This window comes from Equus asinus, chromosome 8, assembly GCF_041296235.1.
Source record: "Equus asinus isolate D_3611 breed Donkey chromosome 8, EquAss-T2T_v2, whole genome shotgun sequence".
NCBI classification, from domain to species: domain Eukaryota; kingdom Metazoa; phylum Chordata; class Mammalia; order Perissodactyla; family Equidae; genus Equus; species Equus asinus.
Window position 1 is genome coordinate 28,583,556 of NC_091797.1, and position 17,025 is coordinate 28,600,580.

The 17,025-nt window shown below is 50.7% G+C and overlaps 1 protein-coding gene across 1 annotated transcript; it reads right to left on the bottom strand.

Moving 5' to 3' along the window:
* Window positions 1-308: 308 nt before the first annotated feature.
* CLPSL2 (colipase like 2) lies at window positions 309-2,440 on the bottom strand. Its single transcript, XM_014830844.3, has 3 exons — window positions 2,357-2,440; window positions 1,555-1,677; window positions 309-404 (listed from the first exon to the last, which is right to left on the bottom strand). The coding sequence occupies exons 1-3, from the start codon at window positions 2,438-2,440 to the stop codon at window positions 309-311; spliced, it is 303 nt and encodes a 100-aa protein (XP_014686330.1).
* Window positions 2,441-17,025: the final 14,585 nt, after the last annotated feature.

The following is a 17,025-nucleotide window of genomic DNA, read 5'->3' on the forward strand; positions in this document are numbered from 1 at the left end:
ACCCAGCCCTCCTCACCCACACTCTCCTTGCCCCTTTCCCTTCCTGCAGTCCTACCCTGAAGCCACCAGGCCTCCAGATAGGACCAAACCCTGTGGGAAGCTCTTTCCTGCCTCTGGTCTCCCCTTGGCCTGCCCCCAGCCTGGAACTCTCTCTCCCACGTTCCCTCTTCCAGGAAGCACAGACAGAGGCCAGAACCAGGAAGTGACTTTAATGTCTCAGGAGCTGAACTTTGAGCAAGATTCAGATGCCCAAGGCCTCTGGCCCCAAGGGAGGGAGGGAGGGGGGCAGTGACAGCCTGCATCCTCCTCTAAAGCAAATGGCACCGGCGGGGACAGGCCAGGTCCTTGGAGACGCAAGTCAAGCCCATGCGGCAGGGGCACATGATGTTGGTGGCTCCCTTGGTCTGCAGGAAATGGGTATGAGAGTTGGGAGTCACCAAGGAGCAGCGAAGAAGGGGGGCTCATACTTCTTGGGGAGCAGGAGCAAGAGCACAAGTGACAGAGGCAGGCCTGGGGTCTGTCAGCTCTACAGCTTATAACTTTGTGACCTGTGGCAAGGTAGTGAGTGTCCTTGCTTCCATTCCCACATCCGTCAAATGGGGACAACACCAGTAAGCCACCTCCCAGGGTTAGCGTGAGGATCAACTGAAATAAAGCAGATCAAGTGCCCGTAATGAAAAGACCCTCTGGCCACCGCAGCTGCAGACTCAGGCCCCTAGTCAGGGCCTGGCTGTTTCCTTAGGGCGTTGGCAGCTCCCCAGACAGGGACATGGAGGCCCAGCCCGTCCTCCCTAGAAAGGTTTGGGCCCAGGGCCAGAGGAGAGAAGACAAGCAGGAACAAGACGGACTGTGCCTTCTGCCCCCTGCATTTCCACCCACCAATAATGACCATGCTCGAACGAGCACTGTCCTTGCCAGGACCACGTACTCGGCCCAACAACCTGGTGGGATAGGTACTTTAGCCCATTTTACAGATGAGGAAACTAAGGCTCAGAGAGCAGAAGTGACCTGTCCAAGGTCACAAAGACAGGTGGGGGGGGTAGAAATGACAGGATTTAAACTCAGGTCCAACTCTGAAGCTGTGGTCCTCCCACCACAGCGCCGTGCTCCTCTCAGGAAATCAGGTCACCGTGGCAGGGAGAAGATCTTTTCCCACCTACTTTGCCTCAGTGATGTTAGGGTAGAGATAGGCATTCATTCAACAAACATTTGCTGAACACCTACTATGTGGAGGCACTAAGCTGGGGGGTAGGGGGTTCAAAGATGAATATGCGGGAGTCCTGCCCTTGAGGAGCGCCAAATGGTGGTGGAGGCAGACAAATTGGGGAGGTACATGCTCTGCTGAGGGTGTGAGCCAAGGCTGTGGGAGCTCTAAGGAGAGAAGGCTTCTCAGAGGAGGTCGCTGGAGTTGTACTGCAGGATGAGTAGGAGTTTGCCAGTGGAGAAGGGGGAAGGGCACTGAAGCAGAGAGTGAAGAGCAGGTGCAGCCAAGTGGCTTTTTTTAACCCTCCCGGCTCCACTTGCCCGAAGGTGCTGCCCCACTCCGAGCCTCACCTGGGGCAAGCACGTCATGGCTCTTCCAGCCTTGGGGGCACAGAAGGTGCCACCGTGGTCCAAGTCCATGAGGCAGCAGTCACTTAAGCACTCCAAGTGGTGGGAGCACCCAGCCCCATTCCTCTGTGGGGACAACCCCTGAGTCAGGAGCTCTCTTGCTATGGGGGCAGGTGGGGGAGGGTTCCCAGCATTGCCAAGGCCCCAGGGCTCCAGAAGAGAAGCCATGAGATGGTCACCCCCAGGTCCACCCCCACCGCACACTCTCCCCACCAGCAGCAGCACCCAGAGGAGCAGGCTGAGGAAGAGGGGTTTTAGGACTTTCCCTTCTGCCTCTCCTTTCCTGGCCCCCCCCCCCGCCCCCCCACTTCTGTGCATCCCACAGGGCCACCTCTGCTCCGGCAGCAAATACTCCAGGATCCCAGTGGGGGAGGGGGGAGAGAAAGATGGGGAAGGAAAGAAAGAGTCCTGGTGCCCAGAAGAGGGGGGAGGGGGAGAAACTAGAGCAAGTGGGTAAAGTGTGGCTGGGGGACCAGGACAGAGATAGCTGGCCAGAGTGGGTGTGGGGAGGGAGGGGATGGTGCTGGTCAGAAGGTCACTTTCTTTCACCTGCAGAGCCACCAGCGGGGTGATGCAGGGCTTTGAGGTCCATTTGGGAACGTATCAAGCATCAGTTTGGGGTGGGTTCCACCCTCATCCCCCCACTTCTCTTTCCAGACCCACCCAGCGCCTTGTGGATAGACCAAGAGGCCTCGGCCACCCCTCTCTGCTATAGGGGAAGGTTCGAAACGCTCTCTGGGCTCACCTTCAACAGCCCCTTATTAAGCTGCGGGAAGGCGCCCCAGCAGGGGAGCAGGACCCCCGCGAGGATCGCAGCGGCTGCGGCCATGGGCTGGGCGGCCAGGTCCGGCGGGCTCGCGGGGGCCGCGGGCCTAAACCCCTTGCTGCCACGTGACCCGGCGCCCGCCCGCGGCGACGGCGACGGCGGAGGGTGAGGAGGTTAATGGTCACAGGCTGCTCAAGACCGGAGGCAAAGACCCGGCAGAGGCCCTTTCCTGCGCAGCCGAGGAGGCCGCCAGGCCCGGAAGAACGGGAAAAGGAAAGGCGCTCCCTGAGACCCCGATTCAAGGCCGGGCGTTAGATCTTAGAGGCCCTAGGGGCCTCCACGTGTGTTATTTCCAAATAAAAACTTAAAACTGTAAAATAACATTTTATTTTTTTAAAAATTATGCAGAACTTATGCTGAAATGAAGATGTCTTCCCTCTTGATGTCTGACTCTCTGCCCTTGCTGCACCAAATTGCTCCCCACTCCTCCCCCCAGCCCCTTCCATCTTTTGGATAAGCCAGCTGCTGCCTCTGGTGCCTCCAGTACCCTCTCCAGACCCCGTCTGGTCATCTGTAAGACTCAGGGGGTAAGACAAGATGGCCTCTAAGACCTAGACCTCTCTGGTCCTCATGAGGCCATTAATTGGCTAAGAATTTGTCTCTGAATTGTAGGAAAGTCAAGGTATGGGGGCAAAATGGACGGGAGATGTTACCACCCAAGTGGGGTCATCTGCTCATGGCAAGACATGCCAATAGTCAGGATGCAAGGTGGTAGGAAAGAAAGGACTTTATTACTTGCTAGCAAGAGGGAAGATGGATGACTCATGTCAGAAAGAGCCATCTTACAGAACAAAGACTACAGGCCAGTAATACAGGGGGCTGGTCTCCAGGTGGGGGCAGCATCTGGTCTCTGGGTGGGCCTCCATCTGATCTGGGGGTGGGAGGGGGCAGACATCTGGTCCCAGTTCCTGATAGTCCACTGGATATGCATCAGAGAGTGGAGCAACTGCCCTCTACCCTGATCTTTCCGTTGTCATTGATGATGGCTATCAGCATAGGCTCTCTGTCCAGGGGTCATCACATTCCTAAGGAACTCACAAGAACCAAGTTATCATCTTAAAGCAGCTGGGAGGGGCCACAAAATCTACCGAACTCATTCAAAGTTACAATATGGTTTCTTTTGTACAATATGGCTTCCCTTATGTCAACCTTGTGTTGAGCCGGTATCAGAGAAAGGAAGACTCAGAAGGAAGAGGAGAGTTAAGGGAAAGCTGCATGCAGCAGTGGAATTGGGGGTGGGGGGGCAGGGCTTGTTTATCATTTCCCTTTGGATGAAACTCCCACCTCACCCCACCCTTGCCTGCTTCTGCTTTTTATTTTTTTATTTTATTTATTTATTTTTTTAGGAAGATTAGCCCTGAGCTAACATCTGCTGCCAATGCTCCTCTTTTTGCTGAGGAAGACTGGCTCTGAGCTAACATCCGTGCCCATCTTCCTCTACTTTTTTACATGTGGGACGTCTGCCACAGCATGGCTAGCTGAGTGGTGCGGTGTCCACACCCGAGATCTGAACTGGCGAACCCCAGGCCGCCGAGGTGGAACGTGCAAACTTAACCACTGTGCCACTGGGCCAGCCCCTGCTTTTTAAAATAGGCTCTTAAGAAAAGATCTTAGGAGCCCTGTCTTGATTGGGGTGCTATAGACTGAATTGTGCCCACCCCCACCCACCCTGATCCATATGTTGAACCCCTTCCCCCAGTGTGATAATATTTGGAGATGGGGCCTTTGGGACATACTTAGGTTTAGATGAGAACATGAGAGTCCCTCATGATGGGATCAGTGTCCTCATGAAAGGAAACGCCTCTTGCTGTCTTTCTCTCTACCATGTGAGGACACAGTGAGAAGGCAGCCACCTGCAAGCCAGGAAGAGAGCCCTCACCATAACCTGACCCTGCTGACGTACTCGTCTTGGACTTCCAGCTTCCAGAACTGTGAGGAATAAATTTCTGTCATTTAAGCCACCCAGTCTATGGCATTTTGGTATGGCAGCCCAGCTGACTAATGGAGGGGGCTCAGGTCTTTTCTCTAACACTAGGAACAGCCCCCACTGTCCTCACAGGATTTTGTATCTATTACCTCAGTTAGCCCTCCCTGTATTGTCAGGTAATTGAAGTTAGCTCTCACAACAGAGAACTCCTGAAATTTCAGTGACTTGGCACAGTAATCCTTTATGTATCTCTCCTGTAAAGTCTGACACGGGGCAGGAGAACTTTCTTTCCATCTTGTACGGCATCTTCCATGCCATCTGGAAGACTGGCCTCTGAGGTCATTATGGAAGATGGAAGAGAGAGATGGAGGAAGCTCATGGACACTCAGGTGCCTCAGCCAGGTGTGACACATGCCTCTTCCACTCACAGACCATTGGCCAGAACTAGTCACATGACCTTGACTTTCTGCAGGGGAGGTTGGGAAATTCAAGGGATTCCTGGAATATTAAGTGTGTACTGTTGTTTCTGTTGTATAATCTTATCCCTATTTTACAGATGAGGAACCCAAAATTCAAGATAAAATAACATGATTAAGCCACAGACATTGTAGGGGACAGGAATTGGCCACCCCAAGATACCTCTCTTTGGCATGAGGGTTATTTTGGGCTGGTTACTTTTTTTTTTCTGCTTTTTCTCCCCAAATCCCCCCTGTACCTAGTTGTATATTTTTATTTTTTTAATTTTTAAATTTTTTTTTAAGATTATATTTTTCCTTTTTCTCCCCAAAGCCTCCTGGTACATAGTTGTAGGTCCTTCCAGTTGTGGCATGTGGGATGCCACCTCAGCATGTCATGATGAGCAGTGCCATGTCTGTGCCCAGGATCTGAACCCGCAAAACCCTGAGCCACCGAAGCAGAGCCACTCGGCCACAGGGCCAACCCCCATAGTTGTATATTTTAGTTGTGGGTCCTTCTAGTTGTGGCATGTGGGATGCTGCCTCAGCATGGCCTAATAAGCAGTGCCATGCCAGCACTTAGGACCCAAATCGGTGAAACCCCTGTGGCCAAAGAGGAGAGCGTGAACTTAACCACTCGGCCACGGCCATGGGGCTGGCCCCTGGGTTGGTTACTTTTAAAAACTGCAAACAGGAGAGAAACTCTGAGAGGCAGAAGTTACCCTGTGTTAAGAGACATTTACATTTGTAGAGGAAATCTCCATCTGTAAAGGTGTCTCCCTCTCTGTACCAGGAAGAAGAGGGGATGACCTTATCTCTAGAAACTCTTATCAATGAGGAAGGCAAGAACTCAAGTCTGCATAACAACCTGACTCTTGTTTACTGTGCTTTTCTGGTGATCTCCCATAACTGGCCACCCCCCCACCCCCAACATCCTACTTTGTCTTTAGCTGAGGATGGTATTTAAGGTGGTGGCTTCTGCCATTTTGGCGAATTGCTCAGTTTGCCTGAGCCTCTCCCATGTATACATGTTATAAAGCTTTGTTTAATTTTCTCCTGTTATTCTGTCTCATGTGAATTTAATTCATTGTCAGGCCAGAAGGACCCAGAGCAGGTAGAGGAAATGTCTTCCTCCCCTACAACGTGTATAAACCCAGGGCATTCTAGCTACTGAGCCCAAGTTCTTACCACTGCCCTACACTGCCTTGGGTGGCCAGCAGACTTCGTCCCCAGTGAAAAGATTCCTGTCATCATCATGTCCTCTCCCTCCAGTAGTCACGGTCTGAAACTCTTTTCAGATCTGCGTCCTGCTGTTTGGTCAGCTAGTTGCCCATCCATGAAGCTCGTTGGTCTCCCAGCTCCACTGTGAACTGGAGAGGAGGCCCAGGGGCTAAGAATTCTTCCTACAGAGTTCCCTCCTTCCCTGAGGCATTTGGCCCTGCCCTCGTGAGTGTGAGATAATTGGGAAACAGTGTAGACTGCTCGTGAAACAGGTGGATTCGGGGGCAAGAGGCCAGCAGCTGTGTGTCAGGATTGGCCGGTTGGGGATCTTGATCTGGGGTCCGGGGACCCCTGGGAAGTTTGTTGAAGGCCCTGATGGAGTGGTGGAGCCCCTGAAATTCTACACAAAATATTGTGTACATGGCTTTTTTTTTTTTTTTTAAGACAGAGGGCTGCTGTTTTCCTCAGAAATGACTCGAGACTTGTTCAGAACCTTCATTTTAAGGTGAGGAAAGTGCGGCCCAGAGAAGGAAGGGACTTCTCTAAGTGACTCAACAGAGCCAGGCCTACACCCAGGCTCCTGACTCTCACTCCTGTGCTCTTTCTCCTGTACCAGTCGCCTGTCTCCCACATCCAGCTGGCACTGGTCACAAGCACAAGTCCAGGATGCCTCTGCAGTGTGAGGGGGGTGGCAGCCCGATCACCAGGGTCTCCAGGGCCAGTGGGGTGAGGGTGGTCACCCTCCCTGGTGGCTGTGACCATGGCCACAGCTCTGCCCTTTGGCTAGGGCCCAAACCTGGCCACCCCAGTCTTGTGTGAGGAGAATGGGGGTCACTTCAGGGCAGGAGAGCACTTCACTGGTAGACCTTTGTCCACCCCATTCCCTGTCCCTTCGCCTTCCCTTCTTCAACATTCTCCAGTGTCTCTTCTTCTTTCCTGCATCTTTCTGGTGGTTTCCATGACAATGTTCTCAATGGTCTACAGCAAAATGAATAAGACAAGGGTAATGTGTTTTTTTGTTAAAGATAAACGTGTTTAATTTAAAGGATGATTCTTTATTCTGAAATTACGTCCTCCCTACTTTTTTGGTGTTCAAATGTGTTTTTATGAAACAATGGCAATAACGCAATAGTAGTTTTGTTCAGTTTTCTATGTTGTTACTTGGCCCATATATTAAATATATACACAAAGTCTGTCAGTCCCCAAAATTTTCTGGAAGTTTTAACAGTTGGCAAAACCCAAAATAAAATTCTGGCAAAAACTCACCTAGTGGAAATTGTCCGTTACTCAATTCATTCCTGAAGGAACTCTCAAGGTAATCTGAGGAGAATGATGAACAAGTAGGTGTCCGAAAGAGTTTGGGGTGTGGAGACAGCGCAGAAAGGCTTCCTAGAGAAGAGGACCGCACTGGGAAACGTGCGGAGGTGAGGAGGTGGAGGCACGGAGGTCCTCCGTAGAACACCCAGGACGGCCCTGGATGCCAGCAGCGGGGGCAATGCTCTTTGGCAAAGCCTTAAAGGGGACTAGGTTTGGGCAAGCTGAGAGTAAAGGCCTTCCAAGCAGGGGTCCAGAGCGAGCGAAGGTTTGGTGGTGAGAATGAGTAGAGTATGCACGGGGAGAGCACAGCGAGGACAGCTGTTTGCTTGTGGAGGGAGGTGGTCCATACTCCAGGGAACTTGAGGGGCCATGAGAGTAACCCCAGATGAGGTGGCTTCTCGGTGGAAAGCTAGGCTGATGGTGGCAGTGCTGGAGTCAGGGCAGGGGGCCCAGTTACCTAGCCTGGGAACCAGGGGTAATGGGGGAGGGGGCCCTGCTCTGTCTGTGAGGACATGAGGAGTCTCCTGAGGGAGAGGCCCAGCATGCCCTGAGGAAGGTCAACTCACGCCCAACCTCAGGTCACCCCTACAGACACACTCCGAAACCAGGGGCAGGGCTCAGAACACACAGTTCCCATCTTGTTTCTTCCCAGGACAGGCTGGTCCTGGGAGGGGTTGTCAGCTCAGCTGGGGAGGGAGACAGGTCTGGAGGGAGAGGACGGAGCTGACCGGTAGCCTCTTCCAGACCCAGCCAGCCCTTACACCCTGGGGCTTCTAGCTGGAGGGCAGAAGTGGGCAGTCACACCCGGGGGCCAGGTGTGCTGCCCCGTTGCCCTCCACCCGTGGGAGCGGACTGAGCTCCCCTGGGCAGGTTAGTCTATGACAAGGGCCTTCCTCAGAGGGGCCATGGATGGCTCCCCACAACCTCTGTGTTCAGGTGAAATGTTCAAGCAGGAGACGGTCCCCAGAGCCCCCTGTGCAGCTTTGGGGCATAACAGAGGGATGGCCCGACCTGGCGCCCTGCCCACACTGCCTAAGTGTAGGGTGCAGGTGTGGACTCACTGGCACCAGAGGACGGGAGCCTTGTCCTTCTCCCACTCGAGGAGTCTCTGAGCCGCATTAGTACTCAGTCACTTAGCATTAAGGGCCCCTTGACCACCTCAAGGAGCCATGAGGTAATTATGACTCTTAGCTACAGGTGAAAGAAACCCAAGACGAACTAACTTATTTTAAAAATAAAAACCAAAAGGTACAGTACTGGAACAGCAGCCATGTGAGGCTGGCCTCAGGGGTCCAGGGACACGTACGCTGACATTAGGGGTCTCCTCCTCGGCTTCAGCCTTTGTGGTGGCCTCATTGTCTCCCTCTCTGGGAGGGAGACTGCCTCTCTGTGGACACTGGGAAGGGGGAGGGTAAAGTCGTATAGAGCCCCAGGCACCTCCCTCCAGCACCCATATATAAAACTCCAAGTTGGGCCAATCACTGTGGCCGGGGGGACCGGGGAGTGTTATCGCCAGAACCTCATGGAGCCTGGGCAGGGCTGGTTCCCAAGGGCAGGGGACATGGCGGGTTGCTGGCTCCTCAGCAATGGGAATGGACACCGGTAGACAGAAACACAGGTGTCTAGAATATTCCAAGTTGCAACACATGAGGGTTGCTCTGAGTTCAGGAAACGCTCCCCCAGGGGCAGGGATGAGCCACAGACACGTTCCTTTAGCCAGGGGCAATGCCAAAGGGGGAATCCTCAGAAATGTGTGCCCACTGCTTCCTACCCCCGAAAAGCCTTAAGCTACATTCCACAGGCCAGTAGATTTCAATCACTTTTTCTACTACAAAAGATACATTTTATTGTGGTCTTCAGACAACTGGGAGATATTGTTGGCATCCATTCCCATCAGTTGGTGTCTGTATCATGCTCGTTGTTGAATATTTGTATTATCACCAAATTTACACACATATTATCACTGCAAATATGTGTGTGTGTGTGTGTGTACAAACACATATATAATGTGTGTATGGAACTAAAGTTTCACGAAACAATACTTATGTTTACTGTATGTGATCTGCTCTGAGATTTTCTATTCTATTCTACTTCATCTTTTAAAAATGTTTATTACAATCCACCAAATTGACTTCACTGCCCACTTGTGGTCTGTCAATTGCTCTATCACTCGATTGAGTCCAACTGGTTTGACTGCCCGACTCACAATAGACATCTTGGCAGTCACCATCTGCCCATTCATTCATTCATTCATTCAACAAACATTTAGTGACACCTACTCTATGTGAGGCACTTTATCGTCAGGGTTCAACTGCAGATAACAGACACCACTGTACCTATTTTAAACAGAAAGGGATGTAATGCAGATAATCGGGGCTTACAAAGTTATTGAAAGGGTTGGCGGGATGGGAGCCAAACTGAGTCTCCGGGAATGAAATCCAAAAAAACTCTGCAGAACTGAGCTGCCAGGGGGGCCACCATAACGAAGGTGGGAGTCAGGAGGCCAGCCAGCACTGCGACGGTTGGCTCCAGGAACACACACCTTAGCTGTAATCTCAAGATCAGGAAGCTGCCATCAAAAATCATTGCCTGTGTCTGCTGTATCTGCCCTCGGCCCCCTTAACTCCGTGAAGGTCAGGTCTTAGGCAGCGCATGGGTCAGCAACATCTAACTCACATCTGGAACCCGAGGTGCGGCAGTCTAGTGTTGAGCTTTCCAGCTCTGCTGGGGAGGAAGGCACACCAGGAGGAGGTGGAGCAGAAGCTGAACAAGGCAATCTACCTCAGGGACAAAATGTCTGGAGGGGGCACCGGTTGCCTGGTTGGGGTGAAGGTAGGTCTCTACTTCCTAACTGAAAACTTTTCAATTTTTACAGCTGCAGATCGCTTTGAATGCCAACCCATGATTTTAATTTCTAGGCTTCTCTTCACATATGTTTAACATGTTGGGTTTGTTAAAAATCACATTTCCAATAGCCAGGATTTTTCCCCTCCTCTGGGGATTTGGTTGGAAGTCCCACGCCCCACAATCTCCCCTCTTACCAACTGCACTGCACTTACGCACCCACCCTGGTCCACCGTCTGGAAGACGAGCTTCCACTCACATATGCCTTTGTCACTTTCTTCTGGCAATGATCAAGAGAGAACGCGCCCTCTGCTCTGTGCCATTGTCAGCCTTTGCTGAACGAGTGCCCAGGGACCAGGAAGTGCTGACACAGAGCTCTGTCCTCTTTCATTCACTGCTAACTTGAACGTGCTCATCCCCTTCAAGAACAGTGGCTTCACAGACAAAAGACGATAACTGCCATTTGTGGAAACCGAGGCAAGAGATGGTCCTGGGAAGGATGGGCAGTTAGATGAGCTCATTTGTCCTTCGTGAGTCCTCTGAGGGACCAAACTCACTCCCTTCCCGGGCACCCCACTCTGTGCTCACCTGCCAGCTCCTATTCAAGAGGATAAAACAAGACCACTCAAAGCTCAATAAATATTTGTCTAATAAATAAATTATAAAACACGTGAGTCATTAATAGTGAAATCTCATTTACTAAGACAGGGCTGTAGGATATACAAGTAGATTTGGCCGCAGTAAAAGAAACCACAGAATAAATGACTTAATATAAGATAGTTTATTTCTCTTTCACACAGCATTCCAAGTCTAGGCCCTCCAGGGCTGATATGGCAGCCCTCCGGCCTCAACGGTCCAGGCTGCTTTAATTTCATTGCTCTGACATCAATAGGTATTGCCTTCATCGGCATGGTCCAAGACTGCTTACCAACCTCCTCCTATTTCAGGCAGTGGAATGGAAGATGGGGGAAGAAAGGGTGTGACTCCTCCCTTTAAGGACTCTTCCATTCCATTGGCCAGTCATAGTCCCATGGTCAAACCTAGCTGCAGGAAAGCTGGGAACTGTAGTGTCTATTCTGGGCAGCCATGTGCCCACAGGAAAATCAGGCATGGGCCACAGTCTAGTGGTCCATGCCGTGAGAGTGTGTGTGTGTGTGTGTATTCGCTGGGAGTATGCTTTCTAATTCCACAAGGTACACTCCCATTCATGCCCAAGAGTCCCATGGCTCATCTCCTTAACAAAGCAATCTCCATTCTACACCCTCTCTGCCGCCTGGACTCACATCTGACTGCAGCATCCCGCGGAATACAAGCACTCAGGGAGATATGAGAATAGAAAGGCCCTACAATGAGGATTCATTTCCCTTTGTCATTCTTTGCCGGCCCAGCCTAGCAGGGCTGGACCAAACAGAGTGGCCCATATTTACAACTCTTGAAAAAGCAAAAATTTGCCAGCCATGTACCCAGAGGGTGTCACTGGGGCTCCGCAGTTAGCCTCGATGCTTCCCAGCCTCAGGAATACGTTACAGAGTGCCTCCTCCCCACCTTCCAATGATGTCACCTAGGTACCTCCAGCCTCGGGGAATTTTCCCTGAGCTTCCACTCAGGGGTCAAATCTTAGGAATCAGCTCACTCCCTTGGAAGTAGCGGTTGTTCTCACACTTGCTCTGGTGGCCTGGACCTTCTGGTGCCCTCTGCAGAACACCAGGAAATGGCAGGAGATGGAATCCAAGTTCATGAACTCAGCTCTCTTTCTCTGCCTTCCTTCCCTCTTCTCACTCTATTGTATGTACCTAGGTCACTGCGTCTCAAACAATAATACATACACTATTTTAAGAAACCGCATTTTTATGTTTTTCTATTACTGTTTGTTTGCTCCTTGCTGATTCATTTTGAAATCTGATGCTCACTAGCAGATAAGCTGTAGCAGGTGCCAAACATCTAGGGGGAGAATATCTATTCACTTAACTTTTTCCTCCCAATTAAGGAAGGACAGGCATCACTTAGTTTCAGCTATGGGACTCTTTGGCCCAGCTCAAGGAAAAGAGGTGTTCTAAGGTGGCAATGACTGAGAAGCTCTGGGGTAATGACAGGGTTTAGAGGAGAGGAAGACAGTTGAGAGAAAGGGGGGACTCCCAGGCTGGGTTTTGTTTGTTTGTTTGGTTTTTGCTGAGGAAGATTGGCCCTGAGTTAACATCTGCTGCCAATCTTCCTCTTTTTGCTTGAGGAAGATTGTTACTGACCTAACACCTGTGCCAATCTTCCTCCATTTTGTATGTGGGTCCCCACCAGGCTGGCCCCCCAGGCTGGGATTTTGATTCATCCCTTGGATCAGTGGGAGCAGGTGTCATGGAGGGGGAATGCTCTCTCCCCACCCACTTCTTGTTCCTCTTAAAGGAAACTGTGTCATGTTCCAGGACATTTGAATGGCCATAGTTACTTGTGGGTGTGGATCACAGGCATTAAAGGTCCCACAATTGAGTGTAGTGCTGGGGATTTTTGTTCTCATCCTTGAGTGGAAGAAGAGCATTGACCCAGTGGCTGGACCCTTGGAACAGTCACTTGTATGCTACCTATTGTCGCATAACGAGTTACCCTAAAGCTTAGAGGCTTAACACATCACTTATTATTTCACAGTTTCTGTGTCAGGAATCCAGTCGCAGCTTAGCTGAGTCCTCTGGCTCTGTGTCTCTCACAAGACTGAAATCAAGGTGTCGGCTGGGGCTGTGGTCAACTTCAGGCTCAACTGGGGTAGATCTGCTTCTAAGCTTACTCAAGTGGTGGTTGATGAGTTTTGGCTCCTCGTAGGCTGTTGGACTGACAGCCTCGGTTCTTCACAGGCTGCCGGCCTGAGTCTCGCCTGGGTTCCTTGCCACACAGCCCTCTCCATAGGATGCTCACGACATGGCAGCTAGCATCATCAGCATGAGCAAGTGAAAGGCAAGAGAGAATGGAAGCAAGATGGAAGCCACAGTCTTCTGTAATCTAAAGCAGGAGCCTCTCACTTTGCCATAGTCAGTTCATTAGAAGCAGGTCACTAGGTCAGGTCACATTCAAGGGCACATCACACAAGGGCACATTTAGGAAGCGGGGATCACTGGGGTCATTTTAGAAGGCTGTCTACCACACTTGCCATCTATTATTACTGGAGATGTATAAAAGTTGTATTTGCTGATGACAAAAGGATTCCTCTTTCATAAAAAGTGAAATCCTCTCTTCCTTTTCTCTGTTCCTCTGCTCATAAGAGCAACTCTGGAGTTCTCACTGCTTTGAGCTCAGAGAGCAGCTAGTGGTAACATGTGAGCTTAGAGAGAAGAGGGGCTCTGCTTTAAGCCTTACGACAAAGCCAGGGATTCCAGCCCCATTTGCCTGAGAAGCCTGTGCTGGGGTCCTGCTGGAAGCCATCGAGAGCGGCTTGGAGTTCCCTTGTCTCTCTCACACGTCTCCTTCAGGAATCAGTTACAGGAGTAACTGGCTGGCTGGCCAAATGCCATCTAGCAGCACCCCAGCCACTACCACAATCCGATCAGAGGGAAACTCTGACTGGATTCCCTTTTGGTAAAGTTCAAGTGGCTTCCCACTCTGGAAGGCTCTTCCTACTCTCTTCTCTCCTTTCTGGAGATCCAATTCAAGCCCCTTTCTTCTATGAAGTCTTCTTAGAATCAACTGAAAAGATGGAAAGAGATGTTTCCTTGGAAATATAATTGCCTGAAGGTAAAAAGAAGTCTGCTGGTAAGGAAACAAGCTAACCAGCTGGTAGGAAGACTGAGGGATGGGATAGGGTGGCAACAATTCGTTATGCATGTCCTCCTCTTGGCAGAGAACCTCTGTACAGGGAGACAGATGCAGCCAGCTGCTGAGCACGCAGTAGGTGTTCCACTAGTCTTTGTTGATCGATGCCACCTCTGGTGGGTTTTATTTATTTATTTTTGCTGAGGAAGATTTGCCCTGAGCTAACATCTGTGCCAGTCTTTCTCTGTTTTGTATGTGGGTTGCCACCACAGCATGGCTGTCAACAAGTGGTGTAGGTCAACACCCGGGAACTGAACCCAGGCTGCCAAAGTGGAGTGCACCAAACTTAACCACTAGGGCATAGGGCTGGCCCCAGTGGTGGTTTTTAAATGTTCACAAATTCTTTGACACTCTTCTCTTCAAAAGGTAGAGCCTAATTCCTCTTGCCGTGAATGTGAGCTGGACCCAGTGACTCACCTCTAACTAACAGAACGTGGTGGAAGGTATAACTTCTGAAGTTAGGTCAGAGAAGGCATTGCAGCTCTTGTCCTGCTCTCTCTTGGGTGATTCAGTCTAGGAGAAGGCAGCTGCTATGTCACGAGGACTCTCAAGCATGCCTGTGGAGATGCTCTAGGCAGAGAAACTGAGGCCTCCTGCCAACAGCCAGCACTAACTTGCTAGCCACATAAGCAAGCCATCTTGGAAGTGGATCCTCCAGCCCCAGTAAAGCCTCTAGATGAATGCAGCCCCGGCCAACAGCTTGACTGCAAGCACAGCTTGACTGAATCAAAACCACACAGCCAAGATTGCTCCTGAATTCCAGTAAGAGACAACAAATGTTTATTGATGTTCTAAATTGCTAAGAGGGAGGGAGCTGGAGAGACACTGCAGGAGGAAAAGGCTTTTGCTTCCTGGTTCTAGTGTACTCAACTGGCAGGCTCCTGCAGTGCAAACACTTTCACCAGTGCCCAGTTCCTGAAGTGGCCAGCAACACCCAGAGGCTAGCAGCTTCCCCTGGCACTTCCTGCCTTCGGCAGTAGTGTGAGCCAAGTGCCTCCAACTCCTACAGCTATTGCAGCTTCTCCAGCACCCAGCACCTCCTGTGCATGTGGCTTCTCCAGCATGAATCTCCTGCAGCCCTCACAGGTTCTCCAATGCCAGGCTCCTACAGCACATGGAGGCTCCCACACCCGGCTCAGGCAGTTTTGGAGTGAGTGCCTTTCGTTTAACACCTCCCTGTGAAGAGCAGTCCCTAGCATCTTAGGGGGCAGATTTCTGCAAGTTCCACTGGCATGACACCACGATGACCTTTCTGCCATCTGGTGCTCTCCTCAGCAAGTTCTGGATTTCCCCTTGGGGTGGGGGTGGGTCTCTCTTCCTTCGGTGCTCTATCTCAGTCTCAGCCCTGGGGGTAGGGGCTCCTCCCATGTCTGCTATTCATGTATTAGAGTTCTCTTTACTCCATATTAACCAATTCTTTGTTACTCTAATCCCCTGTTGAAGTAAATAAAATTTCCCTGTTCAAGTTACTGTGCGGTTTCTCTCTTGAATGACTCAGACTGACACACTAAGTTTTATCAAAATTTGTTACACAGCAACAGATAACCAATACACCCCTCCCTACCTCATTGCCCACTGCCAACTCTTCTTTCATGACCGCCCACCAATAGTTATCATGTGCCTATCCAGAGCAGCCTCTTCCTTCAAAGCATTTATAAGCAGTCAGATATGACCTACTGCAAAGAGAAGAACAAAGTTGATAAGGTCCAAGCTTTAGTCTGCCGAATGCCAAATGAGAGTTCACATGAGAAGAGCTGCAGGAAGCAGCAAAGGCTGGAACAGGTGAAGAAAGCTCTAGGCTGTGGTAGAACGTGGTTCAATTTGGATGACACCACAGGACACAGCCCAGTGGAAAGGAGAGAGAAGGGCATTACAGGCAGGGAGAAGTGTGTATCAAATCTCAGAGGCAAGATCACACTTGGTAAGATTAGGTCAGCGGTGACTCCTTTGCTCCAGTTTGGCTGGAGAAGAGATTCGACATGGCAGATTAGTGGCAGGAAGATGACCAGATTGGGAAGAGTCTTAAATGCAAAGCTAATTCATTTGGTGCTACTAGGGATGCAGTGACCATATCTTCAAGGACAAAACTCAACCTGCTTTTGCTGTCAGTACATTTATACTTGTCAGATCATGTGCCTTAGCCTTGGGGCTAAGAAAAAGTTCACTATGGCAGTGGGAAACCCCTGAAGATTTTTGAGGATGATGCAATGTGGGGTTCTAAGATTAGCCTGGAGTGTGTAGGGCTGGAGAGGCTGGAGACCAGAAGTAGGAAAATGACTGTCCAAAAGTCCTGACGGGGGATAGGGTAGCAGCAGCAGAGGTTGGAGAACTGGGTGGATGTGATATGTTCGAAATAGCTGGTTGGATGTGGTGGGGAGGAGAAGTTGAAGGTGATGCCTAATACCTAGCTGGTGACATAAGAACACAGGGAGCTGGCTGAGGGGTGGGTAGGATGATGGTTTGTGACAAGTTCCATTGGGGTGACTGCAGTGCACCCAAGCAGCACGAAGGAGCAGCCTCAGCCCTGAACTCAGGATATTGATGAGAGCTGATGATTCAGATCTGATAGTGACTGTCCATTCAGAGGTGACAAGTCAAACTTTGGGAGATGCTCCCTTAGTAGGAACTGGCTCCCTCTGATCAGCGCATCTTTATCCACAACCCTCCATCTACCACCACCCCCCCCCCCACCACCTACCCAAGTGATGAGGTCTTGGGTCAAGGATTCCGTGGGAACAAATTTTCTCAAGTAGTTCAGTCCTAAACTGGCCCCTAAAAGCCAGAAGCAGTGAGGTCTTTCTCAATTGCCACAGATTCTGGATTAGAATCCATGGGCCACTCTCACCGGGCTTGGGCCAAGGAAAATGGAAGCAAAAAGCCCAAGGCTAGGAGATTCTAATCCTATTTCTGCCCCAGACCAGTCATGTGACCTTGAGCAAGTCACTTTTACTCTTTGGGTTTGTTTTCTATTCAGCAAAATGCCAGAGTTGACCTTGGACCAGACTGCGGTTTTCAAATCGTGCCTCTGAAGA

Bases quoted from the DNA above. Each gene is read 5' to 3' on its own strand.
- CLPSL2 (XM_014830844.3), bottom strand. From the start codon at position 2,440: ATGGCCGCAGCCGCTGCGATCCTCGCGGGGGTCCTGCTCCCCTGCTGG. The intron at 1,678-2,356 runs GTGAGCCCAGAG...TTGTCCCCACAG, and splicing joins TTAATAAGGGGCTGTTGAAG to AGGAATGGGGCTGGGTGCTC. The intron at 405-1,554 runs GTGAGGCTCGGA...CATTTCCTGCAG, and splicing joins CCATGACGTGCTTGCCCCAG to ACCAAGGGAGCCACCAACAT.